This window comes from Phragmites australis, chromosome 14 (assembly GCF_958298935.1).
Source record: "Phragmites australis chromosome 14, lpPhrAust1.1, whole genome shotgun sequence".
Taxonomy (NCBI): domain Eukaryota; kingdom Viridiplantae; phylum Streptophyta; class Magnoliopsida; order Poales; family Poaceae; genus Phragmites; species Phragmites australis.
This window is the reverse complement of record NC_084934.1, coordinates 18,768,857-18,789,991: the sequence shown is the minus strand read 5'-3', so window position 1 is coordinate 18,789,991 and position 21,135 is coordinate 18,768,857. Positions and strand designations below refer to the sequence as shown.

General features: G+C 45.0%; 1 protein-coding gene across 1 annotated transcript in view; it reads right to left on the bottom strand.

The window, feature by feature from the left end:
- Positions 1-2,646: 2,646 nt before the first annotated feature.
- LOC133890292 (NAD-dependent malic enzyme 1, mitochondrial-like) overlaps positions 2,647-21,135 on the bottom strand; it is a 33,107-nt gene continuing 14,618 nt past the window's right edge. The window contains exons 3-7 of the mRNA XM_062330706.1: positions 4,233-4,351; positions 3,827-3,994; positions 3,488-3,616; positions 2,965-3,051; positions 2,647-2,655 (exon numbers count right to left, since the gene is read on the bottom strand). Of these exons, the coding sequence (XP_062186690.1) occupies positions 2,647-2,655; positions 2,965-3,051; positions 3,488-3,616; positions 3,827-3,994; positions 4,233-4,351 (512 nt within the window). The remainder of the gene's footprint in view (positions 2,656-2,964; positions 3,052-3,487; positions 3,617-3,826; positions 3,995-4,232; positions 4,352-21,135) is intronic.

The following is a 21,135-nucleotide window of genomic DNA, read 5'->3' as shown; positions in this document are numbered from 1 at the left end:
CTAACTAAGTGGTTCGGGTCAACATCTGCAGTTATTACTAATAATTTATTAGTTAATATATTCAGTTCAGAAAGAATTTAGGTAATATGAGTAAAATTAATTCTGAGCTGTTCCTGAACAACTGTGTAATCTGAACACATTGTGAGATTTTTCCTTTCCTGACTAGTTTGGTCATTCTTGTTGGACAACATGTTTTGTATTTGACTTTTGGAAGATAAGCCAGTGTACCACCTTTAAAAAATATATCAGGAAGTTATTATCATATAAGAGTGGAGAAAAGATCAAATGTATTTGACTTTTTGCTTTGGACAGTTCACATGAATTACGTGAAACGTACCTTTGCAGGTAAGACGTGCAGTTTGTAATTTTTTCATCAGTACAGCTGTTGCCTTTTAGTTTGTTCTCTTGAGTCTTATTCCTCGAGAAAAAAAATTTGATGGCATTGCTTTTCTTGGTTTTCTCTTTATATGCTGTTTTAATTTTCATATTGCTCATGGTATTACTGGAACCTATTTCTGTTTAGTTACGAGTCAAAACGTCATCAACACCTTTGGCTAGGTTCATAAAAAAAGTATTACCTCTACTGCATTACACTTTTTACAGTGCTGGTATTGGAGTGGTGAATGCGCAAGCAGGACCATGGCAAGGATGTTGGGGAACAACAAGGTTGCTTTTGAGAGTGCCAGGAGTCAATTCTGGATAGTTGATGCTCATGTAACGCCATCTCCAGCAGAGGAGGTACTTTTGCAGATTCGGGCGCTACAGTGATTTGCGGTAGACTGTTCATGTACTGTAACAACTCCAGCAGAATCGGCACCCGTTGCTACAGTGGTGCTACAGTACTGCGAATCTGCGGAGCTACTGTAGCACCCAGCAACACTGTAGAAGAGACTGACAGGGGACCGGGGGGGAAAACAATGCCTGTTACTGTAGCAACACTGTAGCAGTACTGTTCATAGAAGCTGACAGCGGGTCCCATAGAGAAAAAGAGGAGTAGAAGGTAGAAAATAGGGTAGCTGCTGGAGATGAAAAAATAAAGGATACTGTAATAGTGATATGGGATGCTGTAATAGTGTTTTAGAGGATGAAAATTTAAGGTAGCTGCTGGAGATGGTCTAAGTCGGATAACTTAGAACCATTTAACAATGAATGCATTTGCAGGGTTGTCTTATTTTTTCATCAGTGCTTTTAATATTTTCGGTATCCGCTCCTTTATCACTTGTATTTTTGGATCGATAATTTAAATAGAAAGAGGAGCATGAGTACTCTTATAGTCTTATGCTCTAAGAAAATAAATTGGATCAACGCTGTTGTATCCATCATGTCAGTGAGAGTGCTTCCTTGCCCATGCCAGAATGAATAGCTAAGCCCAATCAATTCAAATGTGACCCAGTGTCTTATCCATACTCTTATGAACTCATAACCTGATTTGCATTTACTTTTGTGCAGGGTCTAATAACAGAGGACCGTGCAGACATCGACCCAGATGCACGTCCTTTTGCTAGGAGAAAGAGTGAGCTCAGTCACCAAGGCTTAAGTGTGGGGGCAAGCTTAGTTGAAGTGGTACTGTCTAATCTTATACATTTAACTGCATATCAGTGTTCCCGTGGCATGGTAGTTTACTAATTCTTAAGGATGATGCGCCACATTTTGTGAAGGGATATGCGTTCCCTAAAGAAGTTTCTTATTTGGAGCCAATTCATTACTGCAACATTTGCTTTTCTTTATCATTAAGCTCTTTCCAATGAGATTGAAGTATTAATCTAGGCTTGGAAAGTTTGGAGAATAAACTGAATCCCCCTCCACAGCTAATACTAAAGAGAATTCAGTGTTGGCTGTTGTGTTGCAACACCGCATACAAAATCACATTAGGTCGAGACTTTTAAAACTGATTATTATGTGGACTAGTGCTAGTGCCATTTCATGTGGTGTTAGATGGTTCAGATCACAAAGACCCACTTGGGAATTTCTGTTACTTCTGGCTTTTCTCGTCTGACATAAACTTATGTAAGGTTCCCTTTTGAAGATTAAATTTTATGAAATAGTTCATTTCTTTATGTATGTGTGTCTATTGAAAATTAAAATTTGACTTAACAATGTGAACTTTTTTTTGACGGATTAACAAAGTGATCTTCAGCTCATGAAAGAATAAGAGTAGAATGATGCTGAATATTTTGTATGATACCTTGTCGATTCAGAGGTTAAAAAGGTGAAGCCTGATGTCATACTTGGATTATCTGCTGTTGGTGGATTGTTCTCAAAGGAGGTAAAATTAGTTGCATGCGATTTTCTGTTTTAGTACCGATTCAAAAGCATTTACTCTAATGCTATAGTACTAATTCATGCTTAGAAGAACTAAGCAATAGCTCGGTTGGTAGAGCCACCAGTTGAGAGGTCGCCCACCTGAACTTGAACCCGGGTACTCACAGGTTGTGTGAGTACCTCCCTAAATAGTTTGGTACTTCTCTCTCTTATGACAGAGCCAGGGGACGTTTTCTTCCTGTGATCGAGTTTTTTAATTCATGCTTAGTGGCCTGCTGCCTTTTTTTTTTCTCTTCTACCGGTTTTCTTTCCATATTTGTATCATACAGAATTAAGAAAATTTAGAATAACAAGAAAAAAATTGCTCAATATCTAGCTGAGTGTCTAGTGCACCTACAATTTTGAATAAGTGCCATTATCTGAATTGAATAACATGGAAAACTATAGCATTTACTAGGTGGCATTAAGAACCAAAAAAGAAGAGGCTAGACCATTCTCATGAGCTAGCAAAGAGTAGAGTGATGAATACATCTTGTGAAAGATCTAAAGCAATTCAATCTACAATCATAACAATAGGTGTGACTTTGATGTCTATTTCTGTTTTCCTTTACCACCTAGTGGCTGTGTGTTTTATATGACACATGTGAAGACAACAAAGTGTTTGACAGACAAAATAAATACTATTAGTATTGTAAATCCAACATAGAAATATTCAATCAAGATCTTATAAAGAGGATCTTTAAGGAGCTTCTCATTGTTCCTTCCAACATCAATCATAACCGGAAGAACCTAGAAAAAGTAAGAACACAATCAAAGAGATAGAAGAGAACTCTTTCGTCTACAAGAAAACCCATAATACGCAATTAAACAATAAGAACGCAAATAATAGCAGAGCACTTGAGAGAGTTTTGTTTGAACAAAACTAGTAAAACTTCACAAGCTATTGTCGCTTCATTAACAAGAATATTGTTCCTCCTCATCTAGAAGAAACCATTCAGATGTCAACAATGAGAAATTTCTTAATTTATCTGATTAACTAGGGCCAAATAACAAGTCCAAAGCAATAGAAGAACACTTCCAATCCTTGGAACGTTATATCATGTTACTATTTTGTTATTTGCATTGTTAAAAAGTTGGACACTTTACAGTAGATTTGAATGGAAGATGGAACAGAGTTGGAAGAGTCCAAAATAATAAATAGACTCTAAAAAACCATTGAACATACCCTCTGAGGATTTATTCCAGCAGCAGCAACATATAAATCCAATTTTCTAATAGCAATGCCAATACCATGCACCCCCAGATCACCTAGGCCTAGTATCCTACTTCCATCAGTCACCACTATCATGTCAACCTGAAACAGATTGACCAATTTACCAATTTCATTTGTTTGAAAGTGTAAGGAAAACTTCAGCAAAATTCTTTTCTTTTAGATCTACAAAAGGAAAAGGATCAAAAGGTAGAATGCCTTAACCCAACTTCACTATACCTTAAAGGTAATGAAATAACTTAACTACGGAAGATCAATTTAGTAAGTGGACACTGGATAGGCACAGATGCATACTTGATCAGCTTGCCAATTGTACACCATGGACATCATCCCCCCACGATCTTCTGCACTAAAATACATTCCCCGAGGCCGTTGAAACAAACCACTGTAGTTTTGGCAAACAAGTCCAACGGTTGGTGTGTAGACGAGAGGCGCATACTCCTCAATGTTATCTATTAAGACCTACCAAATGACAAATGGGATGAAATAAGGAAACCACTTTGAAAAAATAGATTTCAACCAGTCTTAATCACCTATGTTTGATATTGCAGTAGCAACAAAGTTAACACATAAGGTGCACACCATACATTGTAAGTGTAACTCAAGATGTTAGGCATATCAAATGCCCTTGAGAGAATGTACATGACCAACAGAAATAAGGTTGTACCTAGATGAATGTGTGGGCTGTGAAGGTACACACCTTGTGGTACATTGTTTCATTTCTGTCATGCAATCTGTTGAGGATGCGCCACTTTGCTAATGGGTAAGTATCAGACGGCCCATCTCTCGCATATTTTTGCAGCCATTTCAGATCAAGCACTATAACCAAAGTAAATTATAATTGAGTAAATTTACCAAACACGGTTACAATCTACTTTCTGTAATGGTACTTTTCCCAAATGGCTTACGGGGTTATCAGCCCAGCTAACATAGCACCAATCTATGATGAATCTCCTCTTGTTGTGAATAAGAACGTGCAACTTCTGGACTTGAGCTTTCCAGTGATAAGATACCATTGCAACTTTTAGGGAAGCTTTTTTTTGTCCCTAGTTTATAGAGAGATTTGAGCATAGATAAGATATCTCAGCCTCTCTATACATTCATAGGACATTAGCACCCTTCTCATCTTGATCCTAATCAATTGGAGCATTAGCTGCACTTACTCTATCTCTAAACTCAACCTAGCCCCAGGAAACAAAGTATAAATGATCTTGCTTGACCCAATTTGAATCGTTGATTAGGGAGAGTATTTCATCTTTTTGGCAAAAGGAAGCTCATTTTCATGTTGGTATGTATCATTGCACAAAGATTTATAGTATATCTGAATCGAGAATTACATTTTTAGGCGAGTTAAGCCAACAAAGACTCTAGTATTCCACACGTAATGTGTCCCAAGAAAATTGTACTTCCAAGATTGTTTACATGCGTTTGTTGATATTGGCCACATAAGAGTTGTGTTTGGACGAGTGTGTCATTTGCCATATTTACCGAACATTGTGACTTTTAAGGATAACCAAATCATTAAATTTCTAGGCACAAAGCTCTGTCTCTCCACTTACCAAGCAAAGTTAGTAAGTGTAGGGAAATGATGGCCCCCTTCAAACACGAGTTGAAGATATCTGTATCCATCGCAAACTAACAAAGTTTACAATTGAAGTGGATCTATCGTGCTACGGGAACCCTTTGGCAAGCCGAAGGTACCCTTCATATACTCAGCACCATAGGAGCGGTTCCAATAGCTCAGACAGGCGAAGCCTTTGTCGGGCCTTCGGAGATTGGTCGAAGGACTTTGCTCAGCATTGCGAGTGAGTCAACTGAAGGGACGCAAGGTGCTGCCGGGTAGAGACCTTCGAGGGTCCAAGCGAAGGGAGGACCTTTGCTGGCAACTGAAGTCCACGAAGGCAAGACTGTAAATAATCTAGATGCGCTTAGAATAGTACCGTATTACTCACAAATATATCGGGAATGTGGCAGTTGAATGGATAATCTTGTAAACTATAATAGTGAACGGTTAGTTATACCCTATAAATAGGGCGTAACTCTAACTGACATGAGGGATGACATTAATTTCAACAAAGGCTTCATCACTTTGTAAACCTTCCCCTCTAACCTTCAGATCTCTCTGAGGTCCAAAGGCCCATAATTCTATTCGGTAACAGTAGTTTTCAACAGTTGGCACCGTACGTGGGGACTGACACATTTTGAAGTCATGCCACCAAAAAATAAGCCAAAGGACAATGATATATCAGCAGCACAGCAGACATAACATCTTTTGGGGGGATGCAACCACTACTGCCCCTCTGGCCCTAGCGGAGCTGGTCACCACTTCAACCGAGGCAGTATAAGAGGGCTAAGAAGAACAAAATGATGTGGCCGTGCTAAGCATTGAGGACATTTGAGTTCACGAACAACCAACTCACCAGGAAGATGCAAATGCCTTGATGCGAAGGATAGGGAATAGGCTTCGCGCTCATTTTGAAGCTTCGGCAACAGCTAAGGAAAAGACCCCTCGTTTTGAAGAGCATGAAGACTTTGATCATCTTGAAGATTATGAAGACGAAGAGGAAGAAGAAACTGAAGCAAAAAAAACTGCATAGCTAGAAGCCAAAGACCTAGAACGGTAAATAGCACAAAAGAAGCGTATGCTAGAGAGATTATTAGTGAATCGGAAGGCAGCTAAATACCGTCGATGAGCTGATGAAGCCAAAAGAATGCATGAACAACTACAAGGCCAAATAACATGCTGCAGCGCGAGGGCGATGAGACATGGTACACCTTCACCCCTTCATTAGCATTTGCAACACGGGTTGTGCAGGATCTTCAGCCCAAGTCGCGTGCAAGTGATCCAGACTCCCCGCTCTCCTCTGGCTCGTAGAATCGGCCTTGGTCTTCGGCTTTAAAAATGCCGAGAGTGGTGATATTTGATGGACAATTAGATCCAAGGGAGTTTGTTATGAGCTTTGAAGTAGCAATCAAATTTGCTGGTGAGGATGACATACCACTGATGAAGGCCTTTGTGTTGGCAGCAAAAGAAGTAGCAAGATCTTGGTACTCCGCCTTACTACCAGTGTCGATATATTCTTATCACACCCAATTTTAATGGACAAAACCAGATGTGGGTTATGTATCCCTTGGATGTTCAACACATATAAGGACGTCACAGGTAAAGTAACAAAAGCAATACTTTTATAGAAATAAATGTTTAACTCTTACAGTAATTAACATATATTATCTTCTAAGAAGATATCTACAGCGGAACAGAAACACTAGTAACTAACAACACCATAGGCAACTGACCAGGAGACACGCGCCTAGAACGTCATAACCTTGTCTTGATAGTCTTCAACATCCTCACTTACCGAGCAGCACCACACATGTCGTATGGTATAGGAAAAATAGCAAGTGTGGGCTATGATGCACTCAACAAGTGTATAGGAAAATAATGATATGCAGGCTTATATCAATGATAGGCTAACACATGGCATATTTGTGTAAAGGTGAGTAAAGAAAACAGTAATATAATTGAAAAGATTAAGCAATTGTTAAGTGTAGGACCAAGATAGGCAACTAGAAGAGAGTGAATATGCGTCTTACAAATTTCTTGCAAAATAGATAGCCTACTCCTCATTCACCCAACACATCTCAAGAAGAAATCACCACAAAGAGCAACGTGGCAAAAATTCAGGCTCAACCCGGAAGTTCCAATTCAAAAACCATATTTGAAAATCCAACAATAGGTGGGTCTCATGTTGCAATCAAACTCTAGGTTCCACAGCAAACCAATCCATGACTCAACCCCATACAAAAATTGGATCTTTAGGAGAAACACCAAAAACTCAAGGAGATGATCACCAGGTGAAGAAAACCTCCAAGTTGATGGATTAGAGGTAACAAAATTCAATACCCAACTGTGCACTTTTGTACGTGAATTTTATGCCTCTAGAAACAAAGATTAACTCCAACAAGGTGAAAAATTTTAGTTCAAGTAAGAAAACAAAAATCTCAACCGAGATCAAAAACTTGCAAAAAAAAAAAAAGGAACCAATAGGGGGAAATTAGAAAGAGGGGAATTTAAGCATATGCAAAAACATAAACTTCATTACTCAAAGAGGTCAGCCATATTTTAGGCAAATTATAAATATTTTCCTCTCAAAACTCACACCTATTACATAGGTTAAGCACTCAGCACTCATCTTCTCTAAAACCATAGCTCTAGGCTCTCAAATGGGTGGCACAAGGGGTTCAAGTGGTTGGTTCAAACTCTCTTATAGCCCTACCCATCTATTTATAGGTCTAGGAAACTTGATCGCTAAGTTTCCTAGCTTGTTACCAAAATACCTCTCTTGTAGTACAGTCCTACCTACCATCGAGGGTATTTTGGTTTATTTCTTACTCCGTCCATCGAACGGTCGTGATGCCTTCACGACTTAGCTTCGCCTCGACGCAAGCTTCACGATTGTACCACATATTACTCCAATCCTCCCACGGCTTTGAGGCCCAACCGTGAAACCCTCTTCACACTTCTCAAAGCATGATGCAAGCTTCACGATTGTGCCACATACTCCTCCAATCATCCCACAGTTTTGAGACCCAACCATGAAACCCTCTTCACGCTTTTCAAAGCGTGACTCTCCACTTGCTTACACCTTAAGTAAGCGCTCTGATATCAACACGTGTACTTCGTCTTGAGATCCTGACCGCTGGCAAGTCTCTCCCGCTCCCGATCCCTCAGGCCACCTTGTCACTTGCACCGGCATCCCTTTCGCTTGACTTTGTCAACACATTGTCTTCATCATCCGTTTTATACTTTGCTTGACCTCCATGTGTACAACTAGGATCCCTTTTGACTCCGCTCAACCTCCTTCATCATCCAACACTAAGCACCCGCTTAACCCTGATCACCCGTCGTCGACCGCCAAGTTGCATTCATCACCTGCACACCATGAGACAAGCAAACAAATTTCTCCAACTCCAACTCTAGTTAGTCCATAATCAAAATGCTCAAACCAAGCAAGCAATCCAAAACTCGACAAACCAAATCAATAACCTTGTCGATCACTCATCACATATAAACCAAGGAACATTTCAACTTGGTTTCTCAATCTCCCCCTTGATGAGTGTATTGACAACACCTCAAAGCACAAAGATATTAGTTTGAAGAAGATAGGCTCATCCAAGTGACAAAAACTTAAGAAAGAGCAAAAATATGTCACTTGACATAAGAAAGGTTGCATAAGGCATAAGAGAAACAAAGACAATCCAAAAACTTCAAAAGAGCAATAACAACTCAAAAACATAAAATCAAATGCTCCTTCTTGATGAATGCATATTTTTCATTTATGCAAGATTTGTCTTTGATTTGGTGCAAAATTTTCCATTTCTCCCCATTTTCATTCATTTCTCCCCCTTTGGCAACACAAACATCAAGGACAATATATTATGCAATGTATGAACATATAATCCTAATGAGATTTCACAAGTATACCACAAAGTATTTGCAAAAGCTAGAAACATCAAAAGGCTATGGAAAGTAGAAGATGGAGCTCACAAATGCACAAAGGCTCAAAAAGAAACAGTGACACAAGAACATGAAGCTGTACAAGCTAAACCCAAAGAATTAGTTGACGAATTTAATTTCACATAGCCGAATCATGTTCAAAGCGATCACCACATAAGCATCCACTCATGCCGAGGTAATACAAGCATTAAGAACTAGCCAACTTCAATCTCAAACTAGGCAAACAAGCATTCCTGACAGTAGACTTTACAAACGCTTGTACATGAAACCAAGACTTAGTTAGATCAAGTGATTAAAACAAAATTGATCTTTTAGCTATATTTCTTATATTTTTATCCTCAAGTTGCCTCTTATCAAAGTGAAATATCGTGCGACTGGGTACGACAAACATCTCGACGTTTCAAGACAACCGTATTGGATCACATTTTTGTGCAAGAAACTTCATTTTCACAAGATTATTCAAATGTCACAAGTTATCAAGTTTTCATAAGATCAAGTCAAGTAGTGTCTTACGATACAAGGAACAAATGTTCCCTTAAGGTTCCATCATGAACTAAATATTTGACAAAGATAGAAAATATAGTGCAATATTTCCTAATCAACTGACTTGAACCAAGAAGCCTGGAGCAAGGTATTCATCAAACTAGCCTTAACATAAGCATTGACTAAGCCAAAATAATTACAAACATGGTAATCAAGAATGCAACATTTTATAGTCTACACGATTCATAAAATTGCTAAATTTTATCTTAAGGAAAGCTAGCTTGCTTGAAATATTTCATGTCAAAACATCAAGAAGAGCATAAGATTAAAAGCTTACTCTGCACAACTACTCAACCTAGTCTATATTCAATTCTAGCAAACCAAAATGCTAAAGACATATAAGTCAAAGCTCAACTACTATGATTATTTTACATGATGCGGTGCAATGAAAATGCAACAAAAGTAAAATAGAGTATATACAAAGGCAACTCCCCTCACACAATGCCATAAGAATGGCACACACCAAGCTCTCCCCTCAAATAGGCAAATCTAGTAGCACCTAGAGGTTTTGTGAAGATATCAGCTAGCTGGTGTTGGGTATTAATGTATTTCAAGTCTATGTCCCCTTTCTCATTGTGGTCTCTCAGAAAGTGGAATCTCATATCTATGTGTTTGGTTCTGGAGTGATGTACTGGATTATTGGCTAGACTTATGGCACTAGTGTTGTCATATAAAAGTGGTATACTCTTGAAATATAATCCAAAGTCCCTTAAGGTAGCAACCATCCATAGAATATGTGAGCAACAACTAGCAGCAGCTACATATTCAGCTTCAGCAGTAGACTGCGCAACACTAGACTGCTTGTGAGAAGACCAACACATAACAGAATTACCCAAGAAATGACAAGTACCAGAGGTACTCTTCTTGTCAATTCTACAACCAGCAAAATTCGTATTGGAAAAACCTCAAAAAGAAAACGAAGAGGTAGCAGAAAACCTGAGTCCATACTCGAGAGTGTGCTTAAGCTACCTTAGAATGTGTTTCACCGCTTGGCGGTGAGACGTCCTCGATGAAGCTTGGAAGCACACGCAGAGGAAGACGGCGAAGTGGATGTGCGGTCTTGTCTTCGTTAGGTATAGGAGTGAGCCAATCATTCCCCTAAACTCCCGCTGGTCCACCGCTTCGCCATCTTCATCCGAATCAAACACAATCGAGATAGTCATCGGTATCGCTAAGGGCTTTGCGTCGCTCATGTCAAACTTCTTCAGTAACTTCTTGGTGTACTTTGTCTGGTGGACGAATGTACCCTGCTTGCATTGCTTGATTTGAAGTCCAAGGAAGAAGTTGAGCTCACCCATTATCGACATCTCAAGCTCCCTACTCATAGTTTCCTCTCATTGATGTCATCGATCATCTTCTGTGTAGGGTGTCACCGCTGAATGTGTTGAGGGCCTTCACGCCTTGAGAGAACCTCACCCTCAAACACAGCTGGTGTAGGCTCGAGAGCAGCTGAAAGTGGAAGTAGAGGTTGTAGGACCCTCTACTGGAGTAGAAAAAGCAGGAGCTAGCTCTGGAGCAGGTGTGGTCGAGGGAAGTAGCAGATCATCCTCGTCATCACCAAGAGCTAGAAGGTTGACATCTATAAAGATGCTCTCGCTTATCTCCTGATCACCTGCATACTTAGAGATAGAACTAGCACAGGGGGTTGACTCATCAAAAGTCACATCATATGATTCCATGATGGTGTTAGTGTCAAGATCGTAAACCCTGTAAGCATGACTATGAAGAGAATACCTCAAGAAAATACCATCAAAAGAGCGCGACTCGAACTTGTCAAGATTACCACGCTTTAGGATGAAGCATTGGCAACCAAAAATTCTTAAATGTAAAACTTTTGGTTTCCTCCCAAAGAGCAACTCATAATAAGTCAAATTCAAGATTGAGTGCAAGAAAATCCGATTTGAGATATAGCACGTTGTGCTAATGGCCTCAGCCCAAAACTTCCAAGGAGTCCTATGCTCATCAAGCATCGTCGTAGCCATCTCCACTAAAGTCCTGTTCTTTCTTTCAACCACACCATTCTGGTGAGGAATGAGTGGGGCAGAAAATTGATGCTTAATACCATGTTCAAGATAGAAAACATCAAAGAGATAGTTCTTTAACTCGGTGCCATTATCACTGTGAATTGCTTTTAATGCTCCCCAGAGTTCTTTGAACAATCTCAAAGCTAAGCTCTGAAAGTATGAGAACACTTCATCCTTACTTACAAGAAAGAAGATCCAAGAGTTGCGAGAGTAATTGTCAATAATAACAAGTGCATACCACTTTTCACCTACCGAACGAACTCAGGAAGGACGAACAATGTCCATATGGAGAAGTTCTCCCGGTTGTTCAGTCATCACCAGATTGACTGCTAGGTGAGGAGCGAAAACTATCTTACCATGCCGACAAGGAGCATAAATAAGGTCCTTCTCAAACTTGAGCTTAGGCAATCCTCGGATCAAGCCTAGGGCACTCAAACGAGTAAGCAAATTAAAGCTTATATGCCCTAATATCCTATGACACATCCAAAGCTCAGAAGAAGGTTGAGCAAGTAAACAACGAGAAAAAACAGAAACCTCAGAAAAATTGGCTTCAAAAACTCTCCAACTCGAGAAATCTTGCAAATCAAAGCGCTAGAAGAATCAAGAACTCGAGAAATATCGCGCTTAGAGCGCACTTCCAAGTCCTCATGTAGCAACTGAGATACAGAAAGCAAGTTGTATCCCATATGCTCAACCAAAGCCACATCTTTGAGAGTAAAACTCTCATTTACCTTTATCGTTCCTTTGGCCTTCACTCTACCTTTCCGAGCATCCTCGAAAGTGATATACTCATGATGCTTTATCAGGGTGAGGTTGGAGAACCATGATAAATCTCCGGTCATGTGGCGCGAACAACTAGAGTCAATAAGCCACTTGTTCTCTAGGCCTCCATCTTCCACCTACATAGAAGGAGAATAGAAGGTGGATAGCTTGGTACTGGGGTTAGTCAAAAACCTCATGGAAATCCAGTACTGGGTCATCCGCCTTGAAGCTGAAATAGTAGGAGCATGCAACTCAATACCAACACGCTGGGGACGAGTACCACTATGGGGGACATGTGGTTCGCTAAAGCATTGGGACTTAAAGCCTCTTACACGTGGACCAAAACCATATGAGTTATGGTAAAATCCACACTGAGCAATGTCTCTAGGAAAAGACTGAAAATCGCTAGAGACTTGTGGGTAGGAGCGGAGAAAAGACTCATATACACCGACGTAGGGGTGGTACATGTCCTAGGTATTCCACTCGCACCCACACCGCTCATCTCTCCTACGGCGAAAGTGAAACCTAACCAAGTGACCCTTCCTTTGACAGTAGGTGCAATGGTAAAGTCTCTCGGGAGCTCGACTGCTGGTCACTCTCGTCTCTCTCATGTGGGCTCTCACCTTAGGTTGTGGAGCCTTCTTGGGCTATGGTGCGAGTTTCTTCTTGATGGATTGTGATGTGTGTTTCTTCTTGATAGGTGGTGGTGTAGTAGCAATCTTGGACTTTTCAGCTTCTAGGGTAGTATGTGTGGTGAACACAGTCTTACTCTCCCCATTGTAAGCCATTCTCTCAAACCCAACCTAAGAGTCAAACTCGTCTTGTCAGCACACATCTTGGTCTTGGCTAAGATCAAATTCATTTTTCCCTTACCCTCTAAGCACTTCTCCACTGGAGAAAGGAGGTACTCATTCTCCGTCAAAAACTTTTTGAACTTGCCCTCTAACCTAGCTGAGCTTGTCTTGAAAGACTATGTAGGTGAAATAGTTCGGCTGCACATCATTTGAACACCCAACACTCTCCAATCTAGATTCTAGCTTCTTAAGACGCTTGTCTTTAAGTTCAACATCCTTTGCAAGCAAAGGGAAATTCTTGCAAGCAACTAAGAGAGTAGACCTAGAGTCCTCCTTAAGGAGCTTCTTCTCGGCACTCTCAAGACGACTGACAACTTGAGTATGCACCTTTTGAAGCTCGGTAAATTCAGTCGTGACAATCAAACAACTCTAACACTCCTTAACATCAGGCCTAGACCTAACCAATGCAAGTTCAGTAGACACAGACTCATACTTAGATATAAGATCCTTCAATTCACGCATAGCTTTCTTAAGTAACCTATCTTGGCTAACAAGAGCATTATTCAAGGTATCAACTTGGATGAAAAACTGGTCGTAGGAAGGCAATACCTTGGAAGGATCAAGCTCGGGGTCGTTGTCGTTGTCGTTGTCATCCGCCATGAAACAAAGGCCGGTGAAGTTCTTGGCCTTCTTCTTGCTCTTCACTTGTGGTTCCTCCTCCTCGGAGCTCTCCTCCTCGCTTGAAGAGGTGTCAATATCGTTGAGAGCCACCACGAACGCCCTAGAAGCCATCTTAGCCACCTTCTTGGCCATCTTGTCACGGTTCTTTTTGAAGAAGGGCTTCTTGTTCTTGTTGTAGTTGTGGTCGTTGTCCTCTTTGTTCTTGTGATTAGGGTACTCTGCCTTGAAGTGATTGGTTTCACCACACTCAAAACAAGTGTGAGAACCCTCTCTCCTTTGGTCTTTTATATTGTTGTAGAAATGAGTGAACTTCTTCACAATGAGTGTAAGGTCCTCATCATCCAGTGCGACCACCTACTCCTTTATGATAGAAACCAAAGAAGACAATGCAAATCCACTCTGTGAAGTGTTAGCACAAGAAAAACTAGCTCTAGTCTGATTGCCACCACTAGGTTCAGAAACCAACGCCATGTTCTGAGATAGGGAGTTTTCGAGACCGATCTGAGCCACATTGGCTATCTCAGTGGACTTGAGCTTGCTGAAGAGTTTATCACAAGTTAACTTGTCATCACTTGGTGACTCTTCAATGCTCGAGATCTTAACTTCCCATATGCTATGGTCAAGAGCATAGAGAAGCTTGATCACTATCATGGTCAGAATAGGGAAAAATACCAGTAGATCTAAGGTTGCTAACAATTCCATCAAAATGAGCAAATATAACATCCAAATACTTCCAGGGTTCTATACGAACATCTGGTATTCCTGGCTGTACATACTCTGGCGTCTGGCCTTGATCTGGTTAGTGCTCTCATGAAAGACACTAAGAGTCGGCCTGATCTCGCGAGCAGTACGGAGGTGCTGAACTCTGTCAAACTCATTACGACTTAGGCTAGTGAACAATATATTACGAGCCTTGTTGCTGGCCTCATATTGTTCAATCTGAGCCGGAGAAGACCGAGCAATAAGAATAAAATAGTTGGAGTCTATAATATCCCATATTGCACTTCCTTGGCTTAGGAGATAAGCCTCCATGCACACCTTCCAGTACAAAAAATCTCAATTATCGAAGAACAGAATTTTCCCACTTCTCCCCATTGTCGCCTAATGATCACAAAGTTGGTCAAAGTAAACAAGTGATCAAATCAGCTCTGATACCAATTATAGGACCAAGATAGGTGACTAGAGAGAGGTGAATATGTGCCTTATAAATTTCTTGCAAAATATATGGCCTACTCATTGTTCACCCAACGCGTCTCAAGAAGAAACCACCTCAAAGAGCAACGCAGCAGAATTTTAGGCTCAACCTGGAGGTTCTGATTCAAAAACCAAAATTAAAAATCTAACAAAAGGTGGGTCTCATGGTTAGAATCATACCCTAGGTTCCACAGCAAACTAATCTATGACTCAACCTCACACAAAAATTAGATCTTTAGGAGAAACACCAAAAACTCAAGGAGATAATCACCGGGTGAAGAAAACCTCCAAGTTGATGGATTAGAGGCAAAGGATTCAATACCCAATTGTGTACTTTTGTACGTGAATTTTGTGCCTCTAGCAAATAGAAGATTAACTCCAACAAGATGACAAAATTCAGCTCAAGCACAAAAACAAAAATCACAACCGAGATTGAAAAGTTGCAAAAAAAAGAGGAACTAATAGAGGGAAACTAGAAAGAAGGAAATTCAAGCATATGCAAAAACATAAACTTTATTACTCAAAGAGGTCAGCCCTATTTTAGAAAAATAACAATGATTTTCCTCTCGAAACTCACACCTATTATATAGGCTAAACACTCATCCTTCCTCTCATCTAAAACCCTAGCACTAGGCTCTTAAATGGGTGGCACAAGGGGTTCAAGTGCCTAGTTCAAACTCTCCCATAGCCCAGCCCTCTATTTTTAGGCCTAGGAAATTTGACCCCTAAGTTTTCTTAGCTTCTTACCAAAATACCTCTCTCTTGTAGTACACTCCTACCTACCACTGAGGGCATTTTGATCCATTTTTTGTTCCGGCCATCGAACGGCCTCGGTGCCTTCACAACTTAGCTTCATATCGATGCAAGCTTCACGATGGTGTCACATACTCCTCCAATCCTCCCACAGTTTTGAGTCCCAACTGTGAAACCTTCTACATGCTTCTTAAAGCGTGACTCGCCATTTACTTACACCTTAAGCAAGTGCTCTGATATCGACACGTGTACTCTATCTTGCGATCATAACAGCTAGCAAGTCTCTCCCACTCCAGATCCCTCAGGCCACCTTGTTTGCACCGGCATCCCTTTTTCTTGACTTTATCAACACGTCGTCTTCATCCTCTGTTTCATGCTTTTCTTGACCTCTACATGTACAACTAAGATCACCATTGACTCTGCCCGGCCTCCTTGATCGTCCGACACCAAACACCCGCTTAGCCCTAATCACTCGCCATCAACCGTCAAGTTGCATCCATCACCTACACACCATGAGACAAGCAAACACATTTGTCCAACTCCAACTCCAGTTAGTCCATAATCAAAATTCTCAAACCAAGCTCAAACAATCCAAAATGCAACAAACCAAATCGACAACCTTGTCAATCACTCATCACGTATAAACCAAATCACATTTTAACTTGGTTTCTCATTAAGTGAATGTGACTCAATTAATCTAACCATTAAACATCACCTAAGGCTAACCATCTTGCAAACCATAACCATGACTATACTGTCACCAAAACCATATCCATCACCATAACCCAAACCAACTAATTATGTGAGGATCCAAATCTCTCATGATCGTGAGCACGACTGATATATTAGATTTTATACTCTGCAGAGGTTGTCCAACTTTCTCCATGAGTCGTGATTTACACGTTACCATATTTGCAAGACACTTAACACACGTCAGCGGTGTGCAAGACACTTAACACACGTCCATTCACTACTACAGAACTGGCCTTATATGCCAGCCCATCACTACCGGTTTCTAATGGGTCGGCAGTGATGGGGTATCACTGCCGGTTCATAAGCCGCGCGGGAAGAATCAATCATCATGACTTATGAACCGGCAGTGATAAGGGGCATCACTGCCGGTTGATGGATTGAGCCGGCAGTGATGCCTTGCTCCCTCATCATTGCCGGCTTAATCCACCAACCGGTAGTGATAGCATAACATCACTGTTGGCTGGTTAAATGAGCCAGCACTGATGTCCCAGCTATATAAAAGTCGCCCTCTCCTTCCGCAAGCTCGAGCACAATAGAGAGGAGCTCTGTTCTTGCTCGGTGGTGGCCATTTTTGCTCACTAGGATATTGGTAGCTTCAAAATTTTGAGGAATCCTCATGCCCTAGGTGTTCCAAGGTGTATAACTTGCTCTCCAATCCATTTCTATTTGAATTTTATTTGCTAAATTGCTCTAGATTTTGAAATGATGGAGATGAATCTATGACCATGATGTTTTGAGACAATGTAGATGCAATTATACCTCATTTATGATATGAAAGCTTCAATTCTGGTGGAAAGTGTCTTTATTGGAGGCAATTAGATTTAGATGTCTTAATTCACCCCCCCCCCCTCTTAGGACGCCACCGATCCCTACAGCAAAGAAACCACTGCTTTGGGCAAGATGGAAATATCGGTCTCTTTTGGCGAAGGGTCAAATTTTCGGACTGAAAATATTGTCTTCGATGTTGTTGATATACCCTACCTGTTGGAGGACTAACTCCTGTCGCAGGGATCCCGAGAGACCCCTTTTTAGAGATTCGGCCGGGGGGATGATCCTGAATAAGTTCGCCGGAGAAATAAATGGAAGTGGAAGTAAATGCAACGATCGGTGGTGGGGGATGATCGACCTAGTGCAAAGGGAAGCAAATGCACCGGAGTTTAGACAGGTTCGGGCCGCACGGGGGCGTAATACCCTACTCCTGTATGGATGCAATAACTTATCCTGAGGGGCATCCCTCAGGGATATATCTGGTTACAAGAATATAGTGTCTAACTAAGAGCTTGAGGCTCCTTGTTCTTCGACAGGAGCTCTGCTCAGGCTTGCTTGCAATGTTTTCGTCTGTTGGCTTGGTTCGTTGTGGGGTTCGTCTTCTTCGTCTGAGTGTGGCCCGGTCGACTGCTTGGGCTTGTGTTCAATCCAATTGTTCTATGATTCTTTTCTTCTCTCTTTATGCCGATCCTTTTATGCACTCGCCTGCCGCGACATACCCCGAATGGGAAGGAAGGGGCACAAGTTCCAAGACGCCACGACTGAGAAAGGCGTCATCATTTCCTCTGGGCGAAGTGACAGGGGCAGTGGAAAAACGCAGCGCGCGTCTGGTCACTCGTCACTGTGGACGCCCTGGCGATGGGCGCCGTTGAGAGGGCCCACCGGGCAGCCACAGAGGCACCCGGCGTGCCCGCCCTGTCTTGTTCCGCTGCCACGGCAGGGCGGCAGGCGGAATGCCTTGATCCTGGCGATGTTATCCCGAGACACACCGGATGATACGGGACGGGACCCGTGCAATTAATGGCCCCACGCTTCTCTGCCAAAGCATGGCGGACGTCGCAGGGTGCTGCAATCTTCGGCTGCGAGACGGCTTGGAGGAGCAGTACATCCGCCAGGTGCTGCGCAGCAAATGGGAGAAGTGGTGGCGGGACTGGTTCTTCGTCGACGTCGACCCCCATGATCGTCTCGCTCTACCGGAAGTGGCGGCGGAGCCCCGGAAGTCGACATGGGAGGTGCCGCCGCCGGAGGACGCGAGGTTGGAGCCGGTGTTCGAGCGCATCAGATTCCTGCGCGACTCCGGGCTAACCTCGGTAATGGTGGTGGCGGACTTCTTGCGCCGTCGCCTGGCGCCCCTGCGGGAGCGGGCCCGACCGTGGTGGCTCTACACCGCGCCCGAAGATATCACCCGGACCCAAATCGGCGCAAGCTGGGATCTGGGCCCAGCAGAGCTGAGGGGCATGACCCGAGTGGTGACCGGCGTGGAGGACATGAGCCGGGCGGTGCTCCCGTGGCCGGAGATGGCGCTCTGCGCTAACCCCGAGCGCGCGGCGATCTTGGCGAAGTTTCCGGAGTTCGACGCCTAGGGGCTCGTCGACCAGCCGAGGAGCCGGAGCCCCGAGGCCCCCGAGCTCCCTGGGTTGGACGAGGTGGCCATCGAGGAGGCTGCGAGCAGCCCGGTGCGGGCCGGTGGCCTGGGTGCCGGGTGCAGCGAGCCGCAAGCCAGCGGTAGAGCCGCTGCGGGGAGCAGCCGCCGCACCAGAGAAGAGGGCACCACCGAAATCGCAGCGACGGTGGCGCCGGGAGACCGGGGGAAGCGCCCCCGAATCTACATCCCCGTGCCGGATTCCCCGCCGTCGCCATCTGCGGTGGCGGCGTTCCCGGCCCTAGAGCCACGCCTTGTGAGGATGGGGCCTGACTCGGCACCTGGAGACCGCGCAGCGGCCCGCCGAGCCCCCGGTGAAAGAGGCGGCGGGAGGATTCCGGGCCGGCACTGCTGGACCCGGAGTTCAGGCTCTTGGCGGCCAAATGGCAGTATCGGGGAACTACGACTGCGTAAGTTTCATTCTTTGCTTTTTCTTGGGCGCTCTTCACCCGAACTAGACTTCAGTTTTGACCTTCGCCTATCTCCTGCAGGCCACCCACGGGCGCCGCCCAGGGCGAAGGAACACCGGCGCTGGCACCAGAGCCAAGCCCGCCAGCCGAGCCGAGGCAGGCGGACGCAGCGATGGCAGGGGGGCCAGCGGATGCGGCGGCCGAGGGGAGGATGGAGAAGTCGCCCGAACCCTCGGCGCCGGTGGAACCTACCCCGGGCGTGCAGAGCCCGGGGCGGATGGTGGCGGAAGCAGCGGCCTTGTCGGGGCGGGCGGATGCGGCGGCCGAGGCAGGAACGCGGCCGTCGCCCGAGCGCCCGGCGCCGGTCCAACCTACCCCGGGCGTGCCGAGCCCGGGAAGGATGATCGTGTGGCAACCCTTGGGGACCCCGAACCCCTCGGAGGCGGATCACGGGGAAACCAGCGCTCCACCGGCGCTCGGCCGGCCTGCCGACCCCTTCCTGGCCGCGATCGAGGGCGTCCAGGTGGCGGTCGAGCGGCTGAGCGCGGCGGTGGACGCGAAGGAGGGGCAGCTCGAAGCGGAGCGCGCCCGGCTGGACTTGGAGAGGGCGCAGCTTGCGAACGCCCAGGAAGAGGCCCGCGCAGCGGCTGGGCGAGAGCAGAAGCTGTTGGAAGATACCCGCGCGGAGGTCGTGCGGGAACGGGAGATTTTGAAGACCGCCTGCGCCGAATTCGCGCGGGAGCAAGAAGACGCCGCCCGCCTGGCTGAGGCGTCACGGCAGCAGGCTGCCGAGGCCCTTGCCAGGGAGGCGCGGGCTTGGGAACAGGAGGAGGCGGTCGCCGGCCGCGAGAAGGCGGCGGATGACCTCCGGGCTAAGCTAACCCGACGAGAGGGCGAGGCCGAGCGGACGCGCGCGTGCCTCCAACGTTGGAAGGAGGAGCTCCAGAGAACGGACGGAGATGTCCGACGGTGGGAGGAGGACGTCTCCATCCGGGAGGTCGACAACGAGATTACGGCGGCGGAGCTGGGCGCCCGGGAAGACTCGCTGACCCGCCGGGAGGGGGAGGCTGCAGCGGCGGCGGCGACCATTGCCGCCAGGGAGGAGGAGAACGCTAACCACGAGGTGGAGCTAACCGCCCATGAGCGCGCTTTGTCCGAACTGGTGGCGCGGACGAAGCAAGCCGCTGGCCCGGCAACCGACGCCGGCTCTTCTGGCGTGGCCGAGGGCCAGGGACTCGAGGAGCAGCTGCGGGCCGCGAAGGAGAAGCTCGAGGCTGCCTTTGTCTCGCGGGTCAACTTGCAGTAGATGTTGGAGGACGTACTCGGGTGGATGCGGCGGGCCGTGGAGAGGGCCGGCCTTGGGCGACTCGTCGCGGACAAGAAGAGCAATGGCCCCGCACGACAAGTCCTGGGGCTTCAACAAGTCTGCGAGCGCCTGGAGGCGCTGCCCTGGGCCGTCCAGGAGCTCACCGCCCGGGAAGGACGCGGCTTGGCCCAAGCAGTGGCCGAGCACGTCCTGGCCTGCTACCGGAGCAGAGACTCGAACTTCCCGTTGGAGCCAGCGCGGGAAGGAGTGGTCGAAGCTGAGGGAGAGGCCGCCCGGGAAGCAGTTCGGAGCACCGTTGCCGAGGTGGCGGCCGGCTTCAGGCGGGAAGTGCCGCCGCCGCCAGCCCCCGGGGATGGCCAAGACGACTCCGATGCCGACTCTGCCTCCGATTAGGCTTTTGTAGTAGTTTCCTCTTCTTTATTTTTGTCTTGGCT